Source organism: Narcine bancroftii, chromosome 4 (genome assembly GCF_036971445.1).
Source record: "Narcine bancroftii isolate sNarBan1 chromosome 4, sNarBan1.hap1, whole genome shotgun sequence".
Taxonomy (NCBI): domain Eukaryota; kingdom Metazoa; phylum Chordata; class Chondrichthyes; order Torpediniformes; family Narcinidae; genus Narcine; species Narcine bancroftii.
In genome coordinates this window covers 307349931-307372953 of record NC_091472.1, presented here as the reverse complement: position 1 = coordinate 307372953, position 23023 = coordinate 307349931, and the positions used below count along the sequence as shown (strand labels likewise).

The 23023-nt window shown below is 41.7% G+C and overlaps 1 protein-coding gene across 8 annotated transcripts in view; it reads left to right on the top strand.

The window, feature by feature from the left end:
- ccdc141 (coiled-coil domain containing 141) overlaps positions 1-23023 on the top strand; it is a 129676-nt gene that overhangs the window by 20204 nt on the left and 86449 nt on the right. For 6 of the 8 annotated variants that reach the window (XM_069935846.1, XM_069935847.1, XM_069935848.1 and 3 more), the window contains 3 exons: positions 17129-17320; positions 17449-17557; positions 21370-21623. In XM_069935846.1, the coding sequence (XP_069791947.1) occupies positions 17129-17320; positions 17449-17557; positions 21370-21623 (555 nt within the window). Of the gene's footprint in view, positions 1-17128; positions 17321-17448; positions 17558-18509; positions 18624-21369; positions 21624-22205; positions 22463-23023 lie in introns of those variants that run through there. The other 2 variants (XM_069935851.1, XM_069935852.1) reach the window with 2 other exon arrangements.

Genomic DNA, 23023 nt, shown 5'->3' with positions numbered 1-23023 from the left:
ACAAAGAAAGAAAACCTTCTCGGAAAAGTCATGCCATTGACTTCTCTGGTTCGATAGAAGGGAAAATCTGAAGACAATGTTCACAGCAGTTCCATGAGAATTCAATCCAGCTGGAATTTTAGTAGAAAGATTGGTGGAAGAGCATGGATAAAGCAGGTGATTGTATTCTTGGTAAGGTGCCCCTGTCCCTGGTTTCACCCCTCTGCTATGGCTGGCTATCGAACATGTTGTCAAAGGCTATTCTTCCATTTCCAGTCAAAAGTTTGATTGGGATGTGGTAGATCTGAAATGGTACTTTTGTGGACCCTTTAAGTCATTGGAGTTTCAGGAAGAGCTGAGAAGATGATTGAATTGAAAGCACGACACGTTGACATTGGAATGCCAGAATATTTCTCAAAATTAATGTCCATCTACTTCATGTTTCATTTGAAACATTAAGCTGTAGGTTTTGTTCTCTCCTCTCAGTCATTTCCCAATTTATTTTTGAGTGGATAATTAGCCTTGAGTAAATTCAAGTATTTTTATGATGAATGTAGTATGTTTCCAATTCCAAAAGGATTTTGGTAATTTTTAATTTTAATTTAAACAAATAGCATGGGAACAGGGCCTTCCATTTCATGAGCCCATGCTAGTCAAATATCCCAGTTGACCTGCAATCTGTATGTTTTGAAGGATGGGAGAAACTGGAGCACCTAGAAGAAACCCACACAGACATGGGGAGAGTGTACAAACTCCTTACATACAGTGCCCATTCAACCCCAGGTCACCAGCACTGTTAACAGTGTTGGGCAAAGCATTATGCTAACCGAGCTGCCCAAAAGATAAAATGTGTGATGCGCTGCAATGCGAACAAACAAGCTCATACTGCAAAAGCTGTACGACAGGCTTTAATTAGCTTAAAACCTACACACAAGGTTCAGTATCCCTTCTGGCTCCACGTGGTCTACTGCCTACACAAGGACCAGCGTGAGCCTTTATATGGGGCCAGTGATTGGCAGGGAATAGGTGGAGCCAGCCTCCCAGGTACAGTGGGTTGCCCCCTGCAGTAGGCCCGCAGGAGTGCGGACAGGCGCAGACAGTCCAGTGGTTGTATCACCACACTTCCTGTTTCTGACTTCCACCCCCTCTGTCTCAGCAGACAAACCCTCCATGTAGCAGCAATACTCTTCCTGATTAGCAATGCCACTCCCCCACTCCTTAACCTCCTTCCCAATTCCCTTTGAAACATCTAAACCTTGGAATATCAAACAGTGAATCTTGCCCTTGCAACAGCCAAGTCTCTGGAATGACCACAACACCGTCATTCTATGTTCTGATCCATGCTCTGAATTCTTTACTGTCATTCTTAATATTTTTTTCATTAAAGTAAACATTTTCCAACTGACTGCACTGATGCCACCCCACATACTGGCACTTCCTAATCAACTGTTGCCTTTCCAAATGCTGTCTCTTTGGATCATTTCCAGTAAATTTCCCAACGTGCATGTAAGGCTCACTGCTCCACAGTGTCCTTACATTAAATATTAAGGATCTCCACTCTTCTGGTATCTTGCCTGTGGCTAATGAAGATATAAGAATCAATGCTCAGCTCCCAAGCAATCTCATCATCTGCTTCCGACAATCATAAATTGATAGAGTTCACCCTGGTGTTTCAGATGTGTCTGTATACCAGTGGAATAAGGGGTACAGTATGAGAGAGGTGCTGGACAAAGTGGATTGGAAGTGGTACTAGCAGGGATGACGGTAGAGCAGTAGTGGCTGGAGTTTCTTAGAGTAACTTGGAAATCAGAGGACATATTCATGCCAAGGTTGAAGAAGTGTTCTCACGGCAGGTAACCGTGGCTGACAAGGGAAGTCAAAGACAGCACAAAAGCAAATGAATAGGTGCACAATATGGCAAGAATTAGTGGGAAGTAATTGGGATGGGATGCTTTTAAAAGGCAACTGAAGAAAGCAATAAGGAAGGAAAGGATGGAAAATGAAGGTAGGTTGGCTGGCAACAGAAGAGGATGTGAACATTTTCTTCAGCTACATAAAAAGCAAAAGACGCAGGGGTGGATATTGGACTGCTGGAAAAGAACACTGGAGAAATAGTAAAGGGGACAAAGAAATGGCAGATGAACATAATCAGTATTTTGCATCTGACTTCACTGTGGAAGACACCAGCAGTGAGTCAGAGTTCGAGAGGCCAGGGGGCAGAAGTGTGTGCAGTTGTTATTACCAAGGAGAAGGTGCTGGGAAAGTTGGAAAGTCTGAAGGTGGATAAATTACCTCAACCAGGTAAATTTATCACAGGATTTTGAAAGAGAAAGCTAAATAAAGTCTGAAGGTATTGGTGGTGATCACTCAGGAATCACTGGATTCTGGAATGGTTCCAGAGGATTAGAAAATTGCGAAAGACAGGAAATTGCAGGCTAGCGAGCCTGACTTCAGTGGTTGGTCAGATGTTAGAATCTATTATTAATGATGCGGTTTCATGTACTTGGAGGTACATGGTAAAATAGGCGAGTCAGCATGGTTTCCTGAAGGGGAAATCTTGCCTAACAAAATATTGGAATTCTTTTGAGGAAATAACAGAAAAGATAGCTGAAGGAAAGTTGGTGGATGTAGAACCATAGGTCCCTTCGGGCCTTCTAGTCTATGCCAAATATTTTTTTTTTGCCTAGTCCCACTGATCTGCACCCAGTCCATAGCCCTGTATACCTCTCCCATCCTTGTACCAGTCCAAATTCCCTTTAAGTGTTAACATTATCCCACATTCACCACCTCAACTATCACCTTGTGCCATACTCCCACCACTCTCTGTAGGAAGAAGTTCCCCCTCGTGTTCCTCCTAAACTTCTCCCCTTTCACTCTTAACCCATGTCCTCTGGTTTGTATCTCACCTACCCGCAGTGGAAAAAGCCTGTCTACATTTATTCTGACTATCCCCCTCAGAATTTTAAATACCTGTGTCAAATCACCCTTCATTCTTCTTTGTTCCAGGGAATAAAGTCCTAACCTGTTTAACTGTTCCCTGTAACTCCGTTTCTGAAGACTGGGCAACATCTCAATAAATCTTCTCTGCACTCTTTCTATCTTATTGATATCTTTCTTGTTGTTGGGTGACCAAATCTGCACACAATACTCCAAATTTGGCCTCACCAATGTTTTATACAACTTTGCCATAATATCCCAACTCCTATACTCAAGTCTTTGATTTATGAAGGCCAAAAGTTCTCTTTACAAGCCTATCCACATGTGACGCCACTTTCAAGGAATTATGTATCTGTATCCCAGGTCCCTCTGTTTTACTGCAGTCTCAGTGCCCTGCCATTCACCATGTACATCCTTTCTTGGTTTGTCCTTTCAAAATGCAAAACCTCATCTAATAGCTCCAGAGCCTTTGGTATATCTGAGCCAGTCAGCAACTCTTTCTCAGAGCTAATTTCAGGTAGATGAATATTCCTCAGATGAGACCACCGATTGATATCATTTTGATGTGGGATTTTTCCTTTGTGCACAGGCTATTAGTCTTCTGAGTGGAGAGATCACAAAAATCACTGCTGTCCAGTCCAGTGACCTCTCAGCCTGAAACAATGCTGGTTTCAATGACCTTCCATTGACCCATAGTTCTCAATAGAATACTTGATCTTCTTCCCTGAAGATTAAGCTTATTCATGAGCCCCACTGTGCAAACTGATGCAGTGCTAGCTGGGTCAAGAAATGCATAAGTATACACTGTTGCATTCCCCTTCCTGGCCTTGACTTGTGCAGGCACTAGTGAGAGTTGCAGTTATCATCTCTGGCCCCAGTAGGACCTCTTGTCTGAACAAAGGCTACAGCACTGTTTTCAGCTGCTTCCTTTATTTCTGTTTGCTCCTTTCCTTTGGTGGATCTGCAGCATTCTGGGAGGCTTTAAACTGATATGTTACCAGCTGAGTCATTTCCTGCAGTTTTGCTGATGTGTCCTTTACACAGACAGCCAAAAGACACTCCTTTCTTTTAGGAACATTGATTTTTCTCTCTATGTGCCCTCTTTTCCAACTATGGAAAACAAAGCATGACCACCTCCACAGAACAAACAGCTCTTCACAGCAGAGAAACTCTCCTTTTCCTTAGTTCCCTTATCATTTTCCTCCTCTGCAACTGTCATAGAGATGGCAAAGATATTTCATTTTATTCTTGGTTGAGGCTGTGACTTGGACCTCCTGACATCTTTACCAGTGGCGTACCTAGGGAAAATAGCAACTATGGCAAGCACTGAAATTGCACCCTGTTAAAACTTACTTCAACCCTTCACCCTGAAACCATCCTTTACCACTGCCACCCTACCTGTCCTCGCCACTGAAGAACCCTAAAGTAGTCATATCCTACGTTGTGTTAGATATTTTAAGATATTGGAAAATTGTTTCAATTTAAAAAAACCCTCTGCTTACTTCTAAGGCCAGCAATCGCTGAATGAAAGCAGTGAGTGGCGTTCCCCGGGCCGGAATGGCCAAAGTTTAAGGTGTTGAGTGGCTGACACCATCCCCACTGTTACCTTCAGTGGAAGGATGACTCTCAGTGCCGAGCACTGGTGGGAGAGAAGCAGGAAAATGCCGAAGCCCACACTCAAACTCGTTCTTCAATGCACACCCTCCTCAGCCCTGGCTCCAATAGGGGGTTGGGGAAGGTTCAGAGTTGGGTGTCAGGAGCTCCAGTCACCAGAGCACCTGCCACCCAACTCTGAACCTTCCCCTTGGCCTACCTCACAACAGAGCTTCCAATGCCTGACTCCCAACCCTCCCCTTGGCCAAAGCTCACTCATCAAAGAAACACGAGAAAGGACACTTATTGACACCATTTATGTTTTCTTCCCAGAATACCAACTTCCTGTGTGGAAATAGCGAAAGAAAACCTTTCACATCCTCATATCCCAGATGTAAGGGACCAGGTTGGAACGGGAGACGTTAGCCATTCTGTTGCCATAAAAGCTGATACAGTTTAATTTTGTATCTTTGCTGCAGTCATGTTTGGCATTTTCTGGGTCCCCGCACAACAGAGGATCAGCTAAGCGGTCCAGGCCAAGTGCAGGCGGGCTGGCGAGTCCAGCCCAGATAATTTACAGGGTGCCAATGGCACAATGCCATCAAGGTTAAGCCAATTACAAAGGAATTTAAATTGGCCAACAACAAGGTGTCAAACCTTGATTGGTAGTGCTGGGCAGTGCTGTCATGTTTCAGCCAAAACCCTTCACAATATGGTGGTGAAATGGTATTTCTTCAGAATATAGTATTTTTAGTCACACTCCAACATGCTTTGAATTCATGTTTTAAAGATTATACATGTATTTTCTAGTAAAACAAGAAAATTTACAGTGAACATTGGAAACAGTGGCCCATTGAATTTCAAGGGAGTGTGGTGGAAATGGGACCCCTGTGAATTTCAAGTGAGCGCTAGTGATAGGGCTGTGGTTTAGTTCCAAGCCCAGAGTCAAGGAAATATGAGAGCGGGGTCCTCGAAGAGTTTGGAGGGAGCCAAACAACCAGCAGTCTGGGGAGTTTTATTACAGCTCTTGTGATCATGAAGGGATCTAAAATCTCATGAGAGACTGCAGATGCTGTAATATACATTGAAATGCAATTTACTGGACAAACGCAGCAGGTCAAGCCACTGCGGGAGACAAATAATTTTTGGCATTTTGAGCTGAAATTCTTATTACCGCTGAAAGATCTTATGCTCTTTCAATGGGTAAACTGATTATCAAGGAGCCTAGATTTTAAAAAAAAGCTTAATGCAAAAAAAAATGATTTGAAGCCTGCCCCTTGGCTTCACTTTCTTTAAAATTGGTTCTTAATTTGCCTTTTTATATTGTTTTCAGATCTTTTTTATTTCTGAAGATTCCCTTATATGTACGTTATTGTTCAAGTTATACTTTTAGCCAATTTTCCACCCTTTTAAATTGCTAAGTGTGCCAAAGATAGTGACACACAACTCAGTCCTGTGGCAGTCGGACGAATGGGGCTAGGTACAGTAGGGACGGTAGAGACCAGCAACACCCTATGGTCTGCCATTAATCTAATAGTCTTTTAAGAATCGTCACATATTCAGCTGCACTCTTGCCAAACTAAAAAAAACATTTTATAAAATAGACAAACTTGACGATAATTATATTTACAAATACGTACAAATAAATGTGCTTCACAAAACACACAAAGAGCTGCACAATCACAGAGGATCCCTGCCACACGGCTCTTTGTTTCATCTCTCATGCTTGTTGATTTATTCATGGCGAGATTAGCTTTACAATGAGATGAGTTTGTGGCTCTCTTAATTGTTGGTTTACTGATCAGTTCAACGTGTCTGACAGACACTGGTTTGATTTCCTATCAGTAAAATGTGACAGTGTTATTAAAGAACTTCAAACTGTCGTCCGTACCTTGAAGTCAGATGGAGAATCACTGTTGGGCTCAGGAGTTCGATATTGGGTGGGCAAGGAGAGGACAGTGGTACCGTCCTTCACGCCGCACCCAGGATATGTGCCCTGGCTGCCATACTCGATGAGGGACAAATAACCCAACCTCCAGGGTCCTCAGTGCTGTGAGCACCAGGGGGAAGAGACGAGTGGGGGGGGGGGGGGGGGGGGGGAAATACTATCTATATCGTGGATATTTATGGATGATTGCAAGGCATGCCTCTATGTACCAAAATCTTGATTTGATATTTAAATCAGTTAAACTCCAGATAAATGCATGAAAAGAAACATTTAAATATTTATATTCTAACATTGACTCGTAACTTCTTAAGGAAGATTGAGTATTGCAAGTGATGCCAGAGGACTTCAAAGTGTAGGTATCCCTTCCACCGTGGTTTGTTGTAATGGCAATTTCAAGATTCTCTTATTGTCATGTAATAAAACAAAAAAAGTGACGTTGCACAAAATTTCTGTTAGTCTACCACCATGGTTTGCAACGTTTTTCTTTCCACTCACATACCACCTTAAGTAATCCCTATGCCATTGGTGCTCTGTGATTAGTAAGGGATTGCTTAAGGTGGTATGTGGGTGGAAATAAAAGTTTGAAAACCACTGTTTTAATCATCCCTAATTGACTCGTTATGTGCACAGTTTCAGAACTCCAAAGGAAATGGACCAATGACAATTTTTCTCAAGCAAAATATTTCTGTAAAAATTGGATCTAAAGCAATGGTTCTCAACCATTTTCCCCCACATAGGTCTAAACTCAAATTATCCCATTTCTATGCCGATGTTGATCCATTTTGTGAAAGATGTAAAATATTTGAAGCCTCACTGATTCATAGGTTTTGGAAATGTTCTAAATGAGGAAGATATTGGCAAAGTATCTTTCATTCTTTATCAACAATTTTTAAGTTTAAATTAGCTCCATGCCCCTTAATTGCCTCCTTGCGCGAACCGGTTAAACCCCAAGAGAAAGTTTTAGTTTTTAGCATGTTGATATCCAGACGAACAGTTTCAATGAAATGGAAAGATGAATTCTCACTGACTCATGTACAGTGGCTACATAATGTGATGACATATTTAACTTTAGAGACAATTAGGTGGAATATCAAAGATAAAAAGTTTCAGTTTGAAAAGGTATGGGACTCATTTATAGAATACTATCATAAATGGCAGTTTTAGGTGATATGAGCCTTCTTGGTGCTGATCTGTCTGTCTTCTGGAGGTCACAACTTCATCCATCTTTATATTTTTCTTGTAACCTTGATTAGAGGGAGGGGGTAGATTAGTATTAGTTTTAGGCTTTTTTTTCTTTTACATAAATGGATTTATGGGGTTTAATTATGATCATCCTGGATAATATTCCCTTTTTTCAGATTTGATTAAGCTATAATGCGATTGGTTATTATAGTATTTAACTGATTTACACGTATAAACATTTTAAGAGACATAAGGGATGGAATTTAAAATTTGTCGAATTGTGCATTTACTTTAATTTTATGCTATGTTTATATTATTTTGTCTTGCTTCATTGATATCTAGTATATGGATTGTTATGTTGAACTCTGTGGGGAAAAAAAATTAAAAATATAGACTAGATGGCACCTCCTGCATTGTACATAAGTACTGGATTGACCAGGATGGGCAAAACAATCTATGTTCATGAGACTTTTGAAGAAGCCTTTACAAACCAGAGAACTTTGCAAGGTGTTAAACAGGACTCTCTGCAGATGCTGTGATTGCACTTTAATGCACAGAGTACGGGAGAACCTCAGAATGTCACGCAGCAACTGAAGCAAGTAAAGGGACACGACTAATGTATTGGGCCTGGGCCCTTCATCGAGATATGAGCAGGAAGCAGGCAGACACCTGATTAAATAGCTGGGGGGGAGGAAGGAAGGGGCAGGGGGAGGAGCACAGGCCAACAGGGTGGATAAGAGTGGGAGGACAGGATGAGAATAAAGCTGAAAGTAATGGGGGGGGGGGGGGGAATGTGTGTGCGCAAGAGTAGTGCAATGCTCGAGGCCGTGGTCAGATGTGTCGTTGTGGTCATCAGGTGTGGGGTCATCGTTCTTCAAAAAAGGTGACTTCCCCTCTACTGCCGTCAATTCAGCCCTTACCCAAATCTCTATTTTCTGCACATCTGCCCTGGTCCCCTCTGCCCCTAGATACAATGCCAGGATGCCCTTTACCTCACCTACCACCTCACCAATCTCTGCTTCTAACATATTATCCTCAGCAATTTCATCCACCTACTATGTAATCCCACCACCAGACACATCTTCCCCTCTCCTCTCTCTGCTTTCCACAGGGACCACTCCCTCCATGGCTCCCCCCATCTGCTCATTCACTTCCCACTAATTGCCCCCTCAGCACTTAACCCGGTGAGTGCAGAAAGTGCTAAACTTGTACCACACGTCTTCATTCACCACCATTTGGGTCCCCAAAACAGTCCTTCCAACTGAAACAACACTTCACTTGTGAATCTGCAGGGGTCATCTCCTGCATCTGGTCCTCCCGTTGTGCTCTCCTCTCTATCAGAGAGGCTGGACGCAGATTGAGAGATCGTTTCATTGATGACCTTCGCTCTGCCTGCTGCAAGAAGTGGGAGCTCCCAATGGCCAACCATTTTATTTCCACACTCCATTCCCACACCAACATGTCTGCCCATGGCTGTGGCTCCTGTAAATTGGAAGAACAACACTCTATTATGAGATCTCATTTTAGTAAAATGGGATTATCACTGTAAGGGATAGTATAAACAGGAGGGACTGAATGGTCACAGTTAACATTTAACATTTCACACAAGCACAACACAAGTCACAGCCCAGCGATAATTAGATACATTGGAAGAACTGGGGGAAGGTTTGTCACAGTCTGTTATATAGTCAGAATAATGTGAACTATTTTGTAATGGTGTAAGAATACATCCTTCTCACTGTAGTAACTGTAGTTCACCACTGTGTGGCGTATGTATATGTATAAGTGAGAGTGAACAGTTTCCTGAGATGGTGGAAGGCATCAGTAAGTAAAAGTCTCTTCTGTTACTTGAATCTCTAAATTATTTAAGAAGCCTCTCAAATAACACAGAGACAGAACATGGCAGCAGCGGGATAAGAGAACAAGAATAAAACTATACAATTGATTGTAAGTCACTGAAATAAGAAGGGAAAGAAGAGAAAAAAACATTACTGAAGGAAATGGCTGGAGCAACAGCAGTTCACCCAGTGATGGACGGGGAGGCTGAAGACATTGTTGAATCATTTTAAAAGTTTCAGCAGGAGTGCAATTTACCATTTAAAAATTATTTTAAAAATCCAACAGCAGAGAGAAGGTCAGTTCTATACTTCTCTGGACAGGGAAGTGAGGCCTTGACTTATTTAATAGCTGGGAGTTTACAGAGGTGGAGAAAAATGATCCAGAGCAGATATTTGCAAATTTTATTTCTCACCTTGAACCCAGGTCTAATCATAGAATGAAACGCTATGAGTTTCAAGGCTTTAATGCAAGAGACTGATGAAACTTTTGACAACTTCCTCACTAGACTAAAATTTGTTGATGCAAAATGCAGATTTAAGGATATAGAGGAAAGATTAGTTGATCAACTAATACGGGGGAGTGCCCATCCCAAAGTGCAAAAGTCTCTTATAGGGGAGGATAGCTTGAAGCTGGCCAAAGCTATAGACACAGCCAGAGCCTTCGAAGCCACAAGGATGCAAATGAAATCCCTATCCATGCCCAGACCCACCCACAGCAAAGAGAAGAAAGGGTTGATGCTATAAAGAACACAATCAGAAAAGTTCAAACCCCCAAGACCTGCAAGAAGTGTAGCAGACCACACCCCTTTGATGACCCAAACAAATGCCTCACATATAGTTCTGAATGTAGAGTCTGTGGTAAAGCAAACCACTGGGTGAAGATGTGCAAGTTTGGTATGAAGAAAACAAAGACAAGATGATCCACCACATAAAAGGAAACTCCAACACCCAGATACTGGACAAAGTATCTATACACCTTCATGAGATGTCGGGTAAGATGAAAGAAGGAAGCAAGTTGCACACAAGGATCCAAATACAGAGGACGATCCAAAACAAGCCTATGATATTTAACCTAAAGGTGAAGCTGGATACTGGATCACAAACCAACGTCCTTCCACTCAGACCCTACCGCCAGATGTTCCCATTGAACATAATAAAAGCACATCCAAAAGACAGTGCAATGGAAACAGCAAATGTCACATTAAGAGCCTATGGGTGGACCCATGATCAAGCAGCTAGGGAGAGCTAAGGTCAATGGCTAATATAAGGGAAAGAACATCCTCTGTATGTTCTATGTGGATAGCTGCTGGGAGTTGCAATTGATCTCTATCAGTTATGAGATCCAGACAAAGAAGATATCCAGAATGATCAACAGAAACTCACAACAAAAAGAAGGGTGAGGTGTCCAGGAGGAGGAAGACATTTTAAAGTGGGAGAAGGGATCTGTAGTGGGGGTGGAGAATTGTGGTTGAGGAAGTAAGCATGGAGAAGGAGCCGAAGGAAGAAGAGTTCAACATCATGGCGTGTGCAAAATTCATTCAGGTGTTGGCAAAGGTGGGGGGGGGGGGGGGTTGGTGTGCGAAGGTGAGGCTTCCACTGAGGACAGAGCATTCAGTCTCCAAGATGGAAAGGTCAGAGGGGATGTTGAAGACCAGGCAAGAGTTAGGGGAGGCTCAATGCAGTGGAGGGTGTCAGGAAGGGGAGGAGGTTAGGGAGGATGGAGAGAGAGAGATGCCCATGCGCTTCTGGAACTAGGGTGGGAGTTTGCAATGGAGGCTCAGTCCTGAAGGTTGCAGGAGAAAGGTGGAAACCCACGTCTGTAGCTCATTTCTGTCAGTTGCTGAGTTCAAGGTGAAAATTCATGTCAGAGGCCCAAAATGGCAGCAATATATCTTTGTGTCCTATAGATGCAGCAAAGACCAGCTGAATTATTCCAGCATTTTGGTGTGTTTAGTATGATCTTTGCATCTGCAGCCTACTGTGTTTCACTCTTTCCTCATTTTGATGTTGATCAGGACTACATTTCAGGAACATTTGTTCCTGCTCACCTTCAAAGGAATATCTCAGGATCTTTTTGTATCAACCCAAAGAGGAAAAATATATGTGCTTTATTTTAATATCCTATCTGAACAATGGCTATTTGGACATGGTAATACCTTAGTACCAATTCATGTGCATCAGGGTGACATATCTGCTCAGGGTTTTGAAATAATTTTGATCCAATAGTACCTGATTCACAGTTGACAGTGCAACAGCTTCATGCTTACTACCTGGCGAGTTGAGGCTCCCTGGCTTAGTTACTTCTAAAATGTAGTAAGATGTTCTAAGAGGCCACCAACCTGCAGGGAAAGGGAAATTGAAAGTTAGGAAACTTGTTTGGTCTTCAACTGCCATGCCAATACCAGATGTGCCCTTTTCCCTAACTCATAATAGCGCTGATGACCTCAAAACCAATCTCTCATAATTATAAGGTTGCTTCATATTGTAATGAAGTTTAAAATTAGATAACTGTATCTTATTCTCTTCCATTGCATTTTTCTGAAACTTTTTCTCCGAAGTTGCAATTTATTTTTCTAACTCCAAAACCTCTGCTTTACATTGCTTCTTCACTTTAGCTGTAATTTGACTTCGCAATGCTTTCAAAGCGTCCCACAACATAAATTTACTGTGTACCGACCCCTCATTCGTCTCTAAGAAAAATTTAATTCATCCCTTTAACATTAAATGTTGCAAAATTCAATTTATTCATTGTGTCTTAACAAACAATGCCCAACACAACCAACCCACACACAAATTTAAGCTCCAAAAAACCCCTCCCTCTCTAACACAAAACTTAAAAAAAATCTCCCCTCCCTTAAACCTTTATATAAAATTTAAAAAAAAGAAAAAAAACACCTAAGTGGTACCCCCCTCTACAGACCGGGTGTGGTCTAAACCACTAGTGGCGGATGACTTCAGAAGATGCACTGTCATTCATCCCCCCTCCCCCAAGTGGACATTCACATATCTCAAAAATCCCCAAAATAATATTGGTAATTCAATCTACAACACCCATGACTCCAACTGGTTGGTCCTGAATGCCAACAACATCAGCACTGATCATCCTCTCCCCTCCGGGTCGAATATTGCTCTTCAACATTCTTCCTGCCATTTCCATTCCCGTTCCCATTCGGCTTCGGAGAGCTTTGCGATTTCGATTGTCTCTGCAATTCAGAACTATGTGAATTATTTGGCAAAATTGTGCTTCTAAGTGATATTTAATGCTCTGAAAGTGAGGTAGTAGGTCAAATTTACCTGTTTCACTTCTCTATATCACTTACACGCATTTTGCTTGCTTGTTCTTTCTTTTTCTTTGGCTTGGCTTCGCGGACGAAGATTTATGGAGGGGGTAAAAAGTCCACGTCAGCTGCAGGCTCGTTTGTGGCTGACGAGTCCGATGCGGGACAGGCAGACACGATTGCAGCGGTTGCAAGGGAAAATTGCTTGTACAGTTTCGTCAAAGCACCATTTAAGGTCTAATTTGCCTTGCACCCTCAGGACTTGATGTTGAATTCAATAATTGCAGGCGACATCTTCTCTCAACCTTCTATTATTGTTCCTTTGCTGGTCCCTAAGGCACCCTGCTCTCTTTTATCATGAGTCCACCCACCTTCCACCCTGCAGCAAGCCTTGCTATTTGTTTTCCCCAAACTTTATGTGCTTTCTCTATATTTTAATTCATTGTTTCTAGAATTCTCGGATGAATGGTCATTAATTGAAATGTTTCTGTGACTGAACGACACTGTAAAATGCAACTCAAAGAAACCATAGATGCGAGAAATCTTAAAATGATGGCAGAGATGCTGGAAATGTTGAGGAGGTCAGGACACCACAATGGAAGAGAACCTCTGTTTCACTTTCCACAGGTGTGGCCTGACCAACTGAATATTTCCAGTGTTTTCTGTTCAGATATATATAAGCTATATGTATTATCGTCCCTCATTAGCCACTTATTTGAATAAATTGCTAGACTGTTTCTGAGGGCAGCTGAAGAGTTGATCATGATGGTGGGTCTACAGCAGTGGTCTCAACATTTTTCTTTTCACTCACATACTACTTGAAGTAATTCCTATGCCATCGGTCCTCTGTGATTAGTCAGGGATTGCTTAAGGTGGGATGTGAGTGGGAAGGGAAGGTTGAGAATCACTGCTCTAGACCCAATTGTTACTGAAATATTTTGCTTGAGAAAAATTGTCAATTGGCCCATTTCCTTTGGAGTTATGAAACCGAGCACATAACGAGTCAATTAGGTACAATTAAAACAGTGGTTTTCAAACTACCCAACGCGACTACAGCCTACAGTATTTAAAGTAATTTGAAAGCACAACTACTCACCTCCAGGAAAATCTGCAGGTCGATCCATGTGACCACAGGCTGCTGTGGGGACTAGGCCTAAAATCCTCTGGATCGAGGAGGAGAAGGAAGTGGTGTGCAGTAAGTGAGCAAGGGTCCGTGCTAGGCTGAGGGTGAACCCCTGCAGCCCAGCTCTCCCATCTCCAATGTCTGTTCCTTGGTGAACAAAATGGACAATATCCAATTCTCGAGATCTGCGCAACGAGAGTACGGGGATTGTTGTACATTGGTCTTCACTGAAACGTCGCTCAGCAACAGAGTCCCGGATGCCACCATTCACTTCGACGGGCTTACTTTATTTTGGACTAACAGAAATTCTGTGCATGTGGTCATGTCAGTGGCAGTGGCTTGTGTGTTTACATCAATACAGAATGGTGTAAGGACTCTGTTCTGGTCTCCAGTCACTGCTCAGCAATGGTGACTGTCAGATGTAAACCATTTTATCTACCGCGGGAATTTACCTCAGACCTCACAGTTGGAGTGTACATTTCATCAGTATGTGAATTTTGCTGTGAGAGGAGCAAACGTGTTGGACCTTGTGTTTATGAACATTTCTGACGCCTATCAGGCAGAGACCCGCCCCCCCCCCCCCCCCACCTCGGATACTCAGGTCACATCTCTGTAATCCCAGCATTTCGACCATGTCAGATGCTTCAGCCCAGTTCTGAAGCTGGTTAAAATCAGGCCAGCAGAGGCCACTCATGCAGTTCAGGACTTCTTCAAGCGCACTGACTGGCACATGTTCAAGGAAGCAGCAACCCATGGCCACTGCATCATTCAGGAGAAGTTTATGGCATCAGTGACCAGCTACATATAAAGTATGTTACGGACTAACAACCCTTTCAATTATGTTTGGAACTAAAAGGTTTTTGTTAGCACTGACACATGAATAACAATGGAAAATTCACCAAACAATGGCAAATTCAAAATAATAGTTTATATTAAACTATCAATAACATCTTTAAATGTTCAGCATCTTTTTAGACTTGTTTGAAGTGTCTTAAATTCTCAGTTCAGAAATAATTATAAATTGCTTTTAAACATCATATCTTCTTCAAGCATCATTTCCTCACAATTATGTTTTCCACATGAAGAATCCTTCCTCTTCTCAAAGACTGTGAATGTGCCTACTTTCTTCCACAATTAATTCACAAACCCAGACAAGGGTAAAACAAACATGGTTTTCTTCTTCCACGATGAAGTCACAAACCAGACAAGGGTAAAACAAACATGGTTTTCTTCTTCCACGATGAAGTCACAAACCAGTCAAGGGTTAAACAAAGTGGCCAAACCACAAATATAGACCCAGTAGAATTCTGTCCTCTTTTCCAAAGAAACAGAAAAGTGGTATTCATTAATTCAAAAGCCACTGATTCTGTGTTCCCCTTCTTCCAGAAGTAACACACAACAAACAGCACCAGTTCTGGTTACTGTAACTCAACTCTGTCTTTCACAAGATTTCAACCCCAGTATATCACAGGGTTTTGACTTCTGTGAACCCCAAGCTGAACTATTCCAAAACTGAACTCAAAAATGTCTGAATTTGGTAATATATTTCCCCAAGTCATGTGACCCATTGAGATGCATCCCAATTCGTGGAAATCACATGACCATCAGTTTTATTTCTACCAAAATTCAGTTTCTTTTTCAAAACTATATCAATGACAACCTCTGTCCTCATCTCTGTTCAAGAGGTTTAAGTGCTTTGATTGAAAACAGATGGCTTCCTTCAGCAATCCTTGAATAATTAAGACCTACTTGAATCTATTAGCTCTGCCTGTCCCAGACACATCCACTCAGAGAATGAACTCTCTTCTCTGAAAACAATGGTTCCTATAAATGTGTTGTGACCCTATACCAACTCACCATTAACTTACTAAGAATGCGGATACAATATTTTAACTATAATTTACTAAGACATTTTTATAAAATAAATATAGTTAAACATTAAATTAAAGGTTAACACAAATCCATTATATCTGTCATCTGGTAGGAGGCACTGTAGCATTCAGGTCCAGTAGTTTTTCCCTCAAGCCATCAGACTCCTGAGTTCCCAGAACATATGTGAACAATGTACTGTAGACTTTTATTGTATATGTCTTAATATTTTAACATATTTATGTAAATCTGCTCCATGGTCTTGGACAAATGCTATCTCAACTTTACCATGCATTGCATGGTATGAATGATAAATAAAGGCGACTTGACTTGTCTTTGAGGCATCAGCGAATAAGATATTTTTCCAAGACATTTGATAGATTAATGATTTCCCTTATTGGTAGAATTTATTTTAAATTCCAGATACATTTAATTTGAGAAATAATTGAATTCCTCACCAGATCAGTAATGTAACTTGATAGTACACACCAATCCTTTCTCAGAGTGAGGGTGTGTGGTGCTGGGAAGAGTATCAGATTTGGTGGGGACACAGAGAGACGTCTGTGGACACAAGTTTTACAATCATACGTAACTTTTATTAACACATGGGAAGCAAATGGGAGACACACAATTGCTAATTCACAGAAGCGACAATACCTCAGTCACCATTTATATTCCAACAACAGTAAATCTATATTTGAACCCACTGATGCACTTCACACACTGTTTCATATAAATGACAATTATAGATTTTGACCTTGGGCATCGGATGGACTCTGACAAAGTTACCTATATTTGATCCCGCTCACACACTATAAATAGGGACTTTTACGCACTCCCAGTTCCCTGATCAATGGGGTGTGGGTTTACTGCAAGTGTTGATCTATCGCAATACTATGGCTCAGCTTCAGTGTAGTGCTCATTCTACCCACGACCCTTCCAGCAACGTCCAGAGCACCAACCTGGCATGGAGCGGTGTCCAGGGCTTCGACCACGGGCCAGCGAGAGCGAATGTTCTCTGCGCTATTGTTAAATACAGTGCTAATCTGTGCTGCTAGCCAATAATGACCCCAGGTGATTTAAATTAGCCAATGGTGAGATGTCCACTAATTAGTGGCCAGAGTCCAACCTTGACTGACAGGTGATGTGACTTCCGAATAAGTTTCAGACGGAGAGGACACGTGATCACCCGCAATACACACATTACAGACAGGCAAGGAGGCCACGTTTCCTCCATACACAACAGGCTGAATCCGTTCTCCCAGTCAAAAGCAGTGTTTGAGGCAAAGAAAATTAGTTAGAAAAAAGATAGGATATTGAAATTATTTTTATTTTGTTTATAAAAAATATATTTTTTAAAATTCTGTTCCTCTCTGCACAGGCGCATGAAGAAGGTGTTTGGGATTTGATGCATGAAGCTGACAAAACAGCAGAAGCCCATAAAGACCAGAGTCAGTTGTATGATGAGATGGGACAAACTCTGGGTGAGAGCTGGAAAGTTCTCAACCTACTGCTTGAAAATCGCAAGAAACTTTTAAAAATAGCCTCCGAGTTCTTTGATCAAGCTTTGGAGGTCAGTTATGTGTTATGATATATGATTTGTAAAATATAAAATTAAATTTCTGATCATACATTAACAACAGGATCTCTTTACTGATAGAATGTTTCAAGTTGAATTTACTAACAATGTATGCTTTATAGTTTGCGATAAAAATAGATGAAGCTGAAGATTCTCTGAACAGTGCTCAGATACTTGACGACCTGGACTCTTTAAAGCAACTACTTTGTCATCATCAACGTCTCAAGAAAGGTAAGTAGTTGCATTGAATCTTATTCAAAATATTCTTCGTGGAGCGGCGTTGAAAATTAACGGCGACTGCTTTTCCTCGCCATAAAATAATGATCTGTAAAATTATTTTAACAGTACACTAAAAACAACCAAGTAAGACTGAAGACTTGTGAAACCAAAGTCAATTGCACCAAATGTGGCAAGTTTGGGGTGGCAACCGTGGGCAATGCCCCCTCCCCAAAATGAGGTGCTTTGCCCTCCCATACGGTCTGACCATCAGAATTCTGCTTTGGTAGCGTCTAGGTTGACTCACGTTAGTGACTCTCCACCCGCCCCCAGGCGTGCCACTAGCGTGCGTCAAGCGTAAGCAGTGTCTAGTGACATTTGACGCAATAAAAAGAGCACCCTCCTGCCCCACATTGGAGGGGCGGATGACGTTAATGACAGGTGGGTCCCTGCCAGCACCCCTGGGTGGTAAACTTTATGTAGTAGTTGTTTCAATGTGATTCGAATCTGGTACTGCCTGTAGGGAGTTTGCATGCTCTCCTTGTGTCTGCCTGGGGTTCCTTTGTGTGTTCTAGTTTCCACCCACCCTTTAAAAAACATACAGGGTTTCAAGGTTAATTGATCACATGGGTCTATTTGAGCAGCATGAGCTCGTGGGTTGGAAGGGCCTTTTACTGTGCTACATCTCGAAAATCCATTAAAATTTGAAATAAAAGCATAGACTGATCAAAATACCTAGGGTCAAAAAGTAAAGCACTGAAGTCTGCAGACACCGTGGTTGAAGTAAATAACTCAAGATGCTGAGACCAAGTCACGTCACAGCAGACAGGGGTTTTAACCTGTGCCGTGACCCCCGGGGTTTCTGGGGAAGGGTATGGGAGGCTTTATACAAGGTCAAAGAGGGAGGCGCTATTGGTACAGTCACAAAACAGGTCAGAGCCAGTTCATCTGGAATACAGCAGTTCACCACAGGCACAACGCTGGAGAAACTCACCAGGTCAATCAGCATACTTTATGGAGCAAGGATTGCGATACATAAGCAACATTTAAGGCTTGAGCCCTTCATCAAAGTATCATTCAGGTCAGTCATCCATCAGAATCTTTTTGTCAAAACTATGAATAAGTAGATTTACAATGTTGGTTCTTGGTTTTCACACTTTTTTTGAGAAAAATATAATCAATCAGACATCACCTATTGGCTTTGATCAACTGTGTAGCTTGGAGCAACCCTATCTCTAGTTATATTGGTCTGAACTAGCAGAGAAAAATAATGATTGCATTCGTGGAAATGTGTATTAATTGATACAGGAAATAGTTCGGCTTTTTGACAAACAATATACAATTGTAATTTAATTCCATTTTTGTGTGTGTGTGGGTACAGGCCTCTGGTTGTAATTGATAGAAGACACTCAGATAACATGATTGCTGTCTATAAGTTACAACCACACAGCTGTATCCACAGATCTACGTGAGCTACCCAAGAAAATCTTCAGATGCTGGGGGTTCAGCACAATCAGGAACTCCTGGAGAAATCCAGCCGGCCACGTAGCATCCACAGAAAGTAAAAGGCAATCGACATTTTGGGCCAGAAACACTGACTGCCCTTTTATTTTCTGTGGATGCTGTGTGACCTGCTGAGTTTCTCCAGCACTTTTGCTCTCTCAGTGACGGAAGGTAAACTATCAGCCTGCGCTTTGAATTCTTTCCGCATTTTTAACATTGCTTACTGCTGTTGGGTTCACCTTGTAGAGCCTTTCAAATATTAATCTCATAATGAGAGTGTCGCGAGAATGAAAAATGTGATTTGTATTGAATTGGTTAGGAGTGCAGACTTGTGAGCGCAAAGGCCGAATTCTGTGCTGCTGTGTGATTCTGTGATTCTATTAATCTTTCTAATAATCCAGCCTCACCACCCCCTGCAAACAGAAACTTCTATGTACCTCGCTTCTAAATGACTTGTCCCTTCCTTTGAAATTGTACCTCCTGGTTCAATTTTCCCCTCTGATGAAAGCATCTCGTTATCTACTGTGTCTTGCACCCTTGTGATCTTTTATGTTTTAACAAGATCACCCGAGGGGTTTGTGTCATTCTGTCTGAGTTAACATGCATTCGGTTATAACCTCTCCTGAGCTTATAGGCTCCACATAGCCATAACTTGTAGCGTCTAGCTACAGTAGTATTAAATGCAAGCTGAAGTCAGTGAACGTCCATGAAGCCAAGAATACAAGGTGCTATTCTCCAGGTGGGACAGGACAGCGTGGCGGGATAGGTTAGAGCATCATCAGTGGAACGGTTCCATTTCTAGACAGATTGTGCTCTCAATGCCCTCTTGCGTCCGGCTGTAAACTCAAAACCACGTTGACACAATCCATTTGTTCAGTGTTTTTCACAACCTTGGGGTGCTCCAAAAGGTGTTTCTAGCCAACACAGTACGGTCAATGTCATAAAACTTAGGAAGCACATGAGTCATTTTGCCCATCCATTCCAGCTTCCAAAAAGAGCAAATATCCCCGTGAAACCATTTCAGTTGAGGCAAAACAAATAAAAAGATTTTAAAAAAAACAAGATCACCCCTAATTCTCCTAATCTCCAAAGAATACAGATCCAAGTTGTTCAGCCTCTCTTAACAGGATAATCATCTTATGCCAGGAGTTAGACTGGTGAATCTCTTTTGAACTGTCTTCAATGTATCCATTCTCAGGTAAGAGCACCGAAATTCTGTAGAGGACTCCAGTTGTGATCTTAATAGGATCCTGTACAATTGTAACTAAACTTCCCTATTTTTAAACTCCAACCCTTTGCAAGTCAATGCCACATTGGAGGTGTAATAACTGGACTATCGTTTCCCAATTTCAGACCCCCAAGGGAGTCACATTTGCATTTTTCCAATCTAACAACACCATCCCAAAATTCAGCGAGTTTTGAAAAACTTCAACCAATGGATCCAGGAAGAAGTGACCATGAGCGCTGCTGCGCAAATAATTCTGACGCAAAGTCCACAGACTGTACAACAGGCTTTCATTAGCTTTGACTTGTACACACCAGGTCTCATTATACTCCTGGCTCCAGGTGTCTTACTGCTCCCAAAGGGGCCGGCTCGAGTCTTTAGACGGGCCAGTCGGTGATTGATAGCCGGTAAGTGGGGCCAGCCTCCTAGGTTGCCTACCTGCAGGTACAGTGGTTGCCCCCGCAGTAGGAGTGCGACCAGTATGGTGGTTGTAACACCACAGTGACAAACAGAAAGAATAAGTAATATATAAAGAGTCTATGGAATTAGTAACATAGAGTCCTAATATCCTAGAAGCAAACAAAGATGGTTCAATCTGAAAATAAACAATAATTTGAAGGAGCTTCCAATTTTCTGAGCTGAACAATAGTGTAGCTTATTGTCCTATCTTCTTTCTTTGGTTTGGCTTCGCGGACGAAGATTTATGGAGGGGTAAATGTCCACGTCAGCTGCAGGCTCGTTTGTGGCTGACAAGTCCGATGCGGGACTTCCCTCCACATAATATACAGCTTCCCGATAACTTTGAAAACAATATTCATGTTAATGGAATGGGAACATGTAAATTAGTTTCTCTTTCTTTTGGATCAATGGATGTTTTAAAGGAAATAGGAGAAAAATATTGGGAATTAATTGCTTGGTCAATAATAGGGCCCAAATAATAGACGTTAAGAAAGGATTGATCAGCAGAATGCATTCTCTTTTGATTGCAATTTTAAATGTTCCCAGGCAACCATCTAAGAGGAATAATTTTAGAAGTGCATCAAACATTTACCGTTTTTCGTGACGTGCCCTGATTCTGAGCCATTTATTTCTGTTGTAGCTCTTTTAACAAACTCAATGGCACTTCTGAACAAAAGTGAAGAACTCATCACCATGATCAAAGAGTTTAAGGCTCCCAGCCCGAAAATAAATTCTGAATTAGTTCATGGGGCTCAAAGCAGCTGCATGAAAATTGAGAGTCTATTGGAAATGCTTCAGGACAGGAGGAGACAGTTAGAGGAGCAATCCCATCACCGTTGCCACAGTCTAGAACAGATTCTGCAGATCTGTCAATGGGAGCAACAGGCCGCTGAGGTAAGGACCCAATCTATATTTTTACCGACGTGATGAAACTTGAATATTGAAACAGTTAGATACTTGCTCAAGAATGGGATTGTTTTGTTTTTCGGGAAATATTAATTGGTTAAATAAGCAACATAAATTCTTGTTTCTGAAGATTGTACAAAAGGAAAACTCCCGATCAAGAGTGACTTTCAGGAGCATATGTTTCAGAATGGACAAGAATGGAGCATATGTTTCAGGATGGACAATAAATGCCACTGATGTTTCTTATTTAAAAAAATCTTCTGTGATGGGATGGAATTCATCATTTGCTGATGTGATTTATCTAATTTTGAAAAGAATTGCGGGTATCTTCATCAAAAGTGAAAGGAGAAAAAAAAATCTCCCACTTCCTGAAATTGATGACATTTTGAAATTTCTATCATTTATGACTGTGACCGAGTATTTTGAGGTGGTTTGGGAGGAATTGCTGGAGCATTTTGCAAACACACATTTTAAAACACAGAATTTTTGCAGGACTTTTTGCAAAAGAGCAACAAAGTTGCAGCATGCAGCTGGCCAGGGAGAACATGTGATTTTTGCAGGCAGGGAGAGAACAGTTTTGCTCTCAGAGAGGGAGGGTGTGAAACAGAGAGAAAGGAGACAGAAATCAGTTCCAGAAGGACAAAGCTGGCAGACATTTGGAAGACTGGCTGGTCAAAGGAGAAGACTGGCTGTCTGAAAGGTGACCTGAAAGAAGGAGGATCATCTGGAGAACCCTGAAGGGGGCAAGTTTCGTCAGCAAGACTGATGAAAAAGGAATCAGGTGTGGATGTCCTGGAACAAAAGACCAACAAGAACCCTCCTGAATGGTAACCATTTGCCTGTTGAGAGCACCAAAGCCTGGTGAACTTTGTTAATGTTAACTTCTATGCACAATACAAGAATTGCCTGCAACAAGTGAGATTGGACTGTGATCCAAATAACTTTTCTAATCTTAATTACACATTACACACACCTGCGCTTAGTATTAGAGGTGGGGGTGGGGGGGGGGCGAATGAAGTAGGTTAAGTAAGTTGATAGTAATAAGTTAACGTTTAATTCTGTTTTCCTGTTCAAATATAATTAAAAACCACTTTTGTTTAAGTAACCCTGTGTTGTGGTGCATAGCTATCGCTGCTGGGTTTTGGGGTCTGTTCCCCCTTCAGGGTTCTCCAGGTGGTGATGTGTGTGTGGAACTTGCTCTAGCAATTCCTCCCAAGTCACCTCAAAATTCTCTGTCATAAACATATTAAATGTTCAGTTTGCAGTGGAGAAAATACAATAATATTTGTAATTCACCTTGCCAACGAAAAGAAAATATTTATTTTTATTTGACTTCAATATAAATGATCATTTTTCTGTTCAGGTAGTCATGAGTAATAAAAATAACT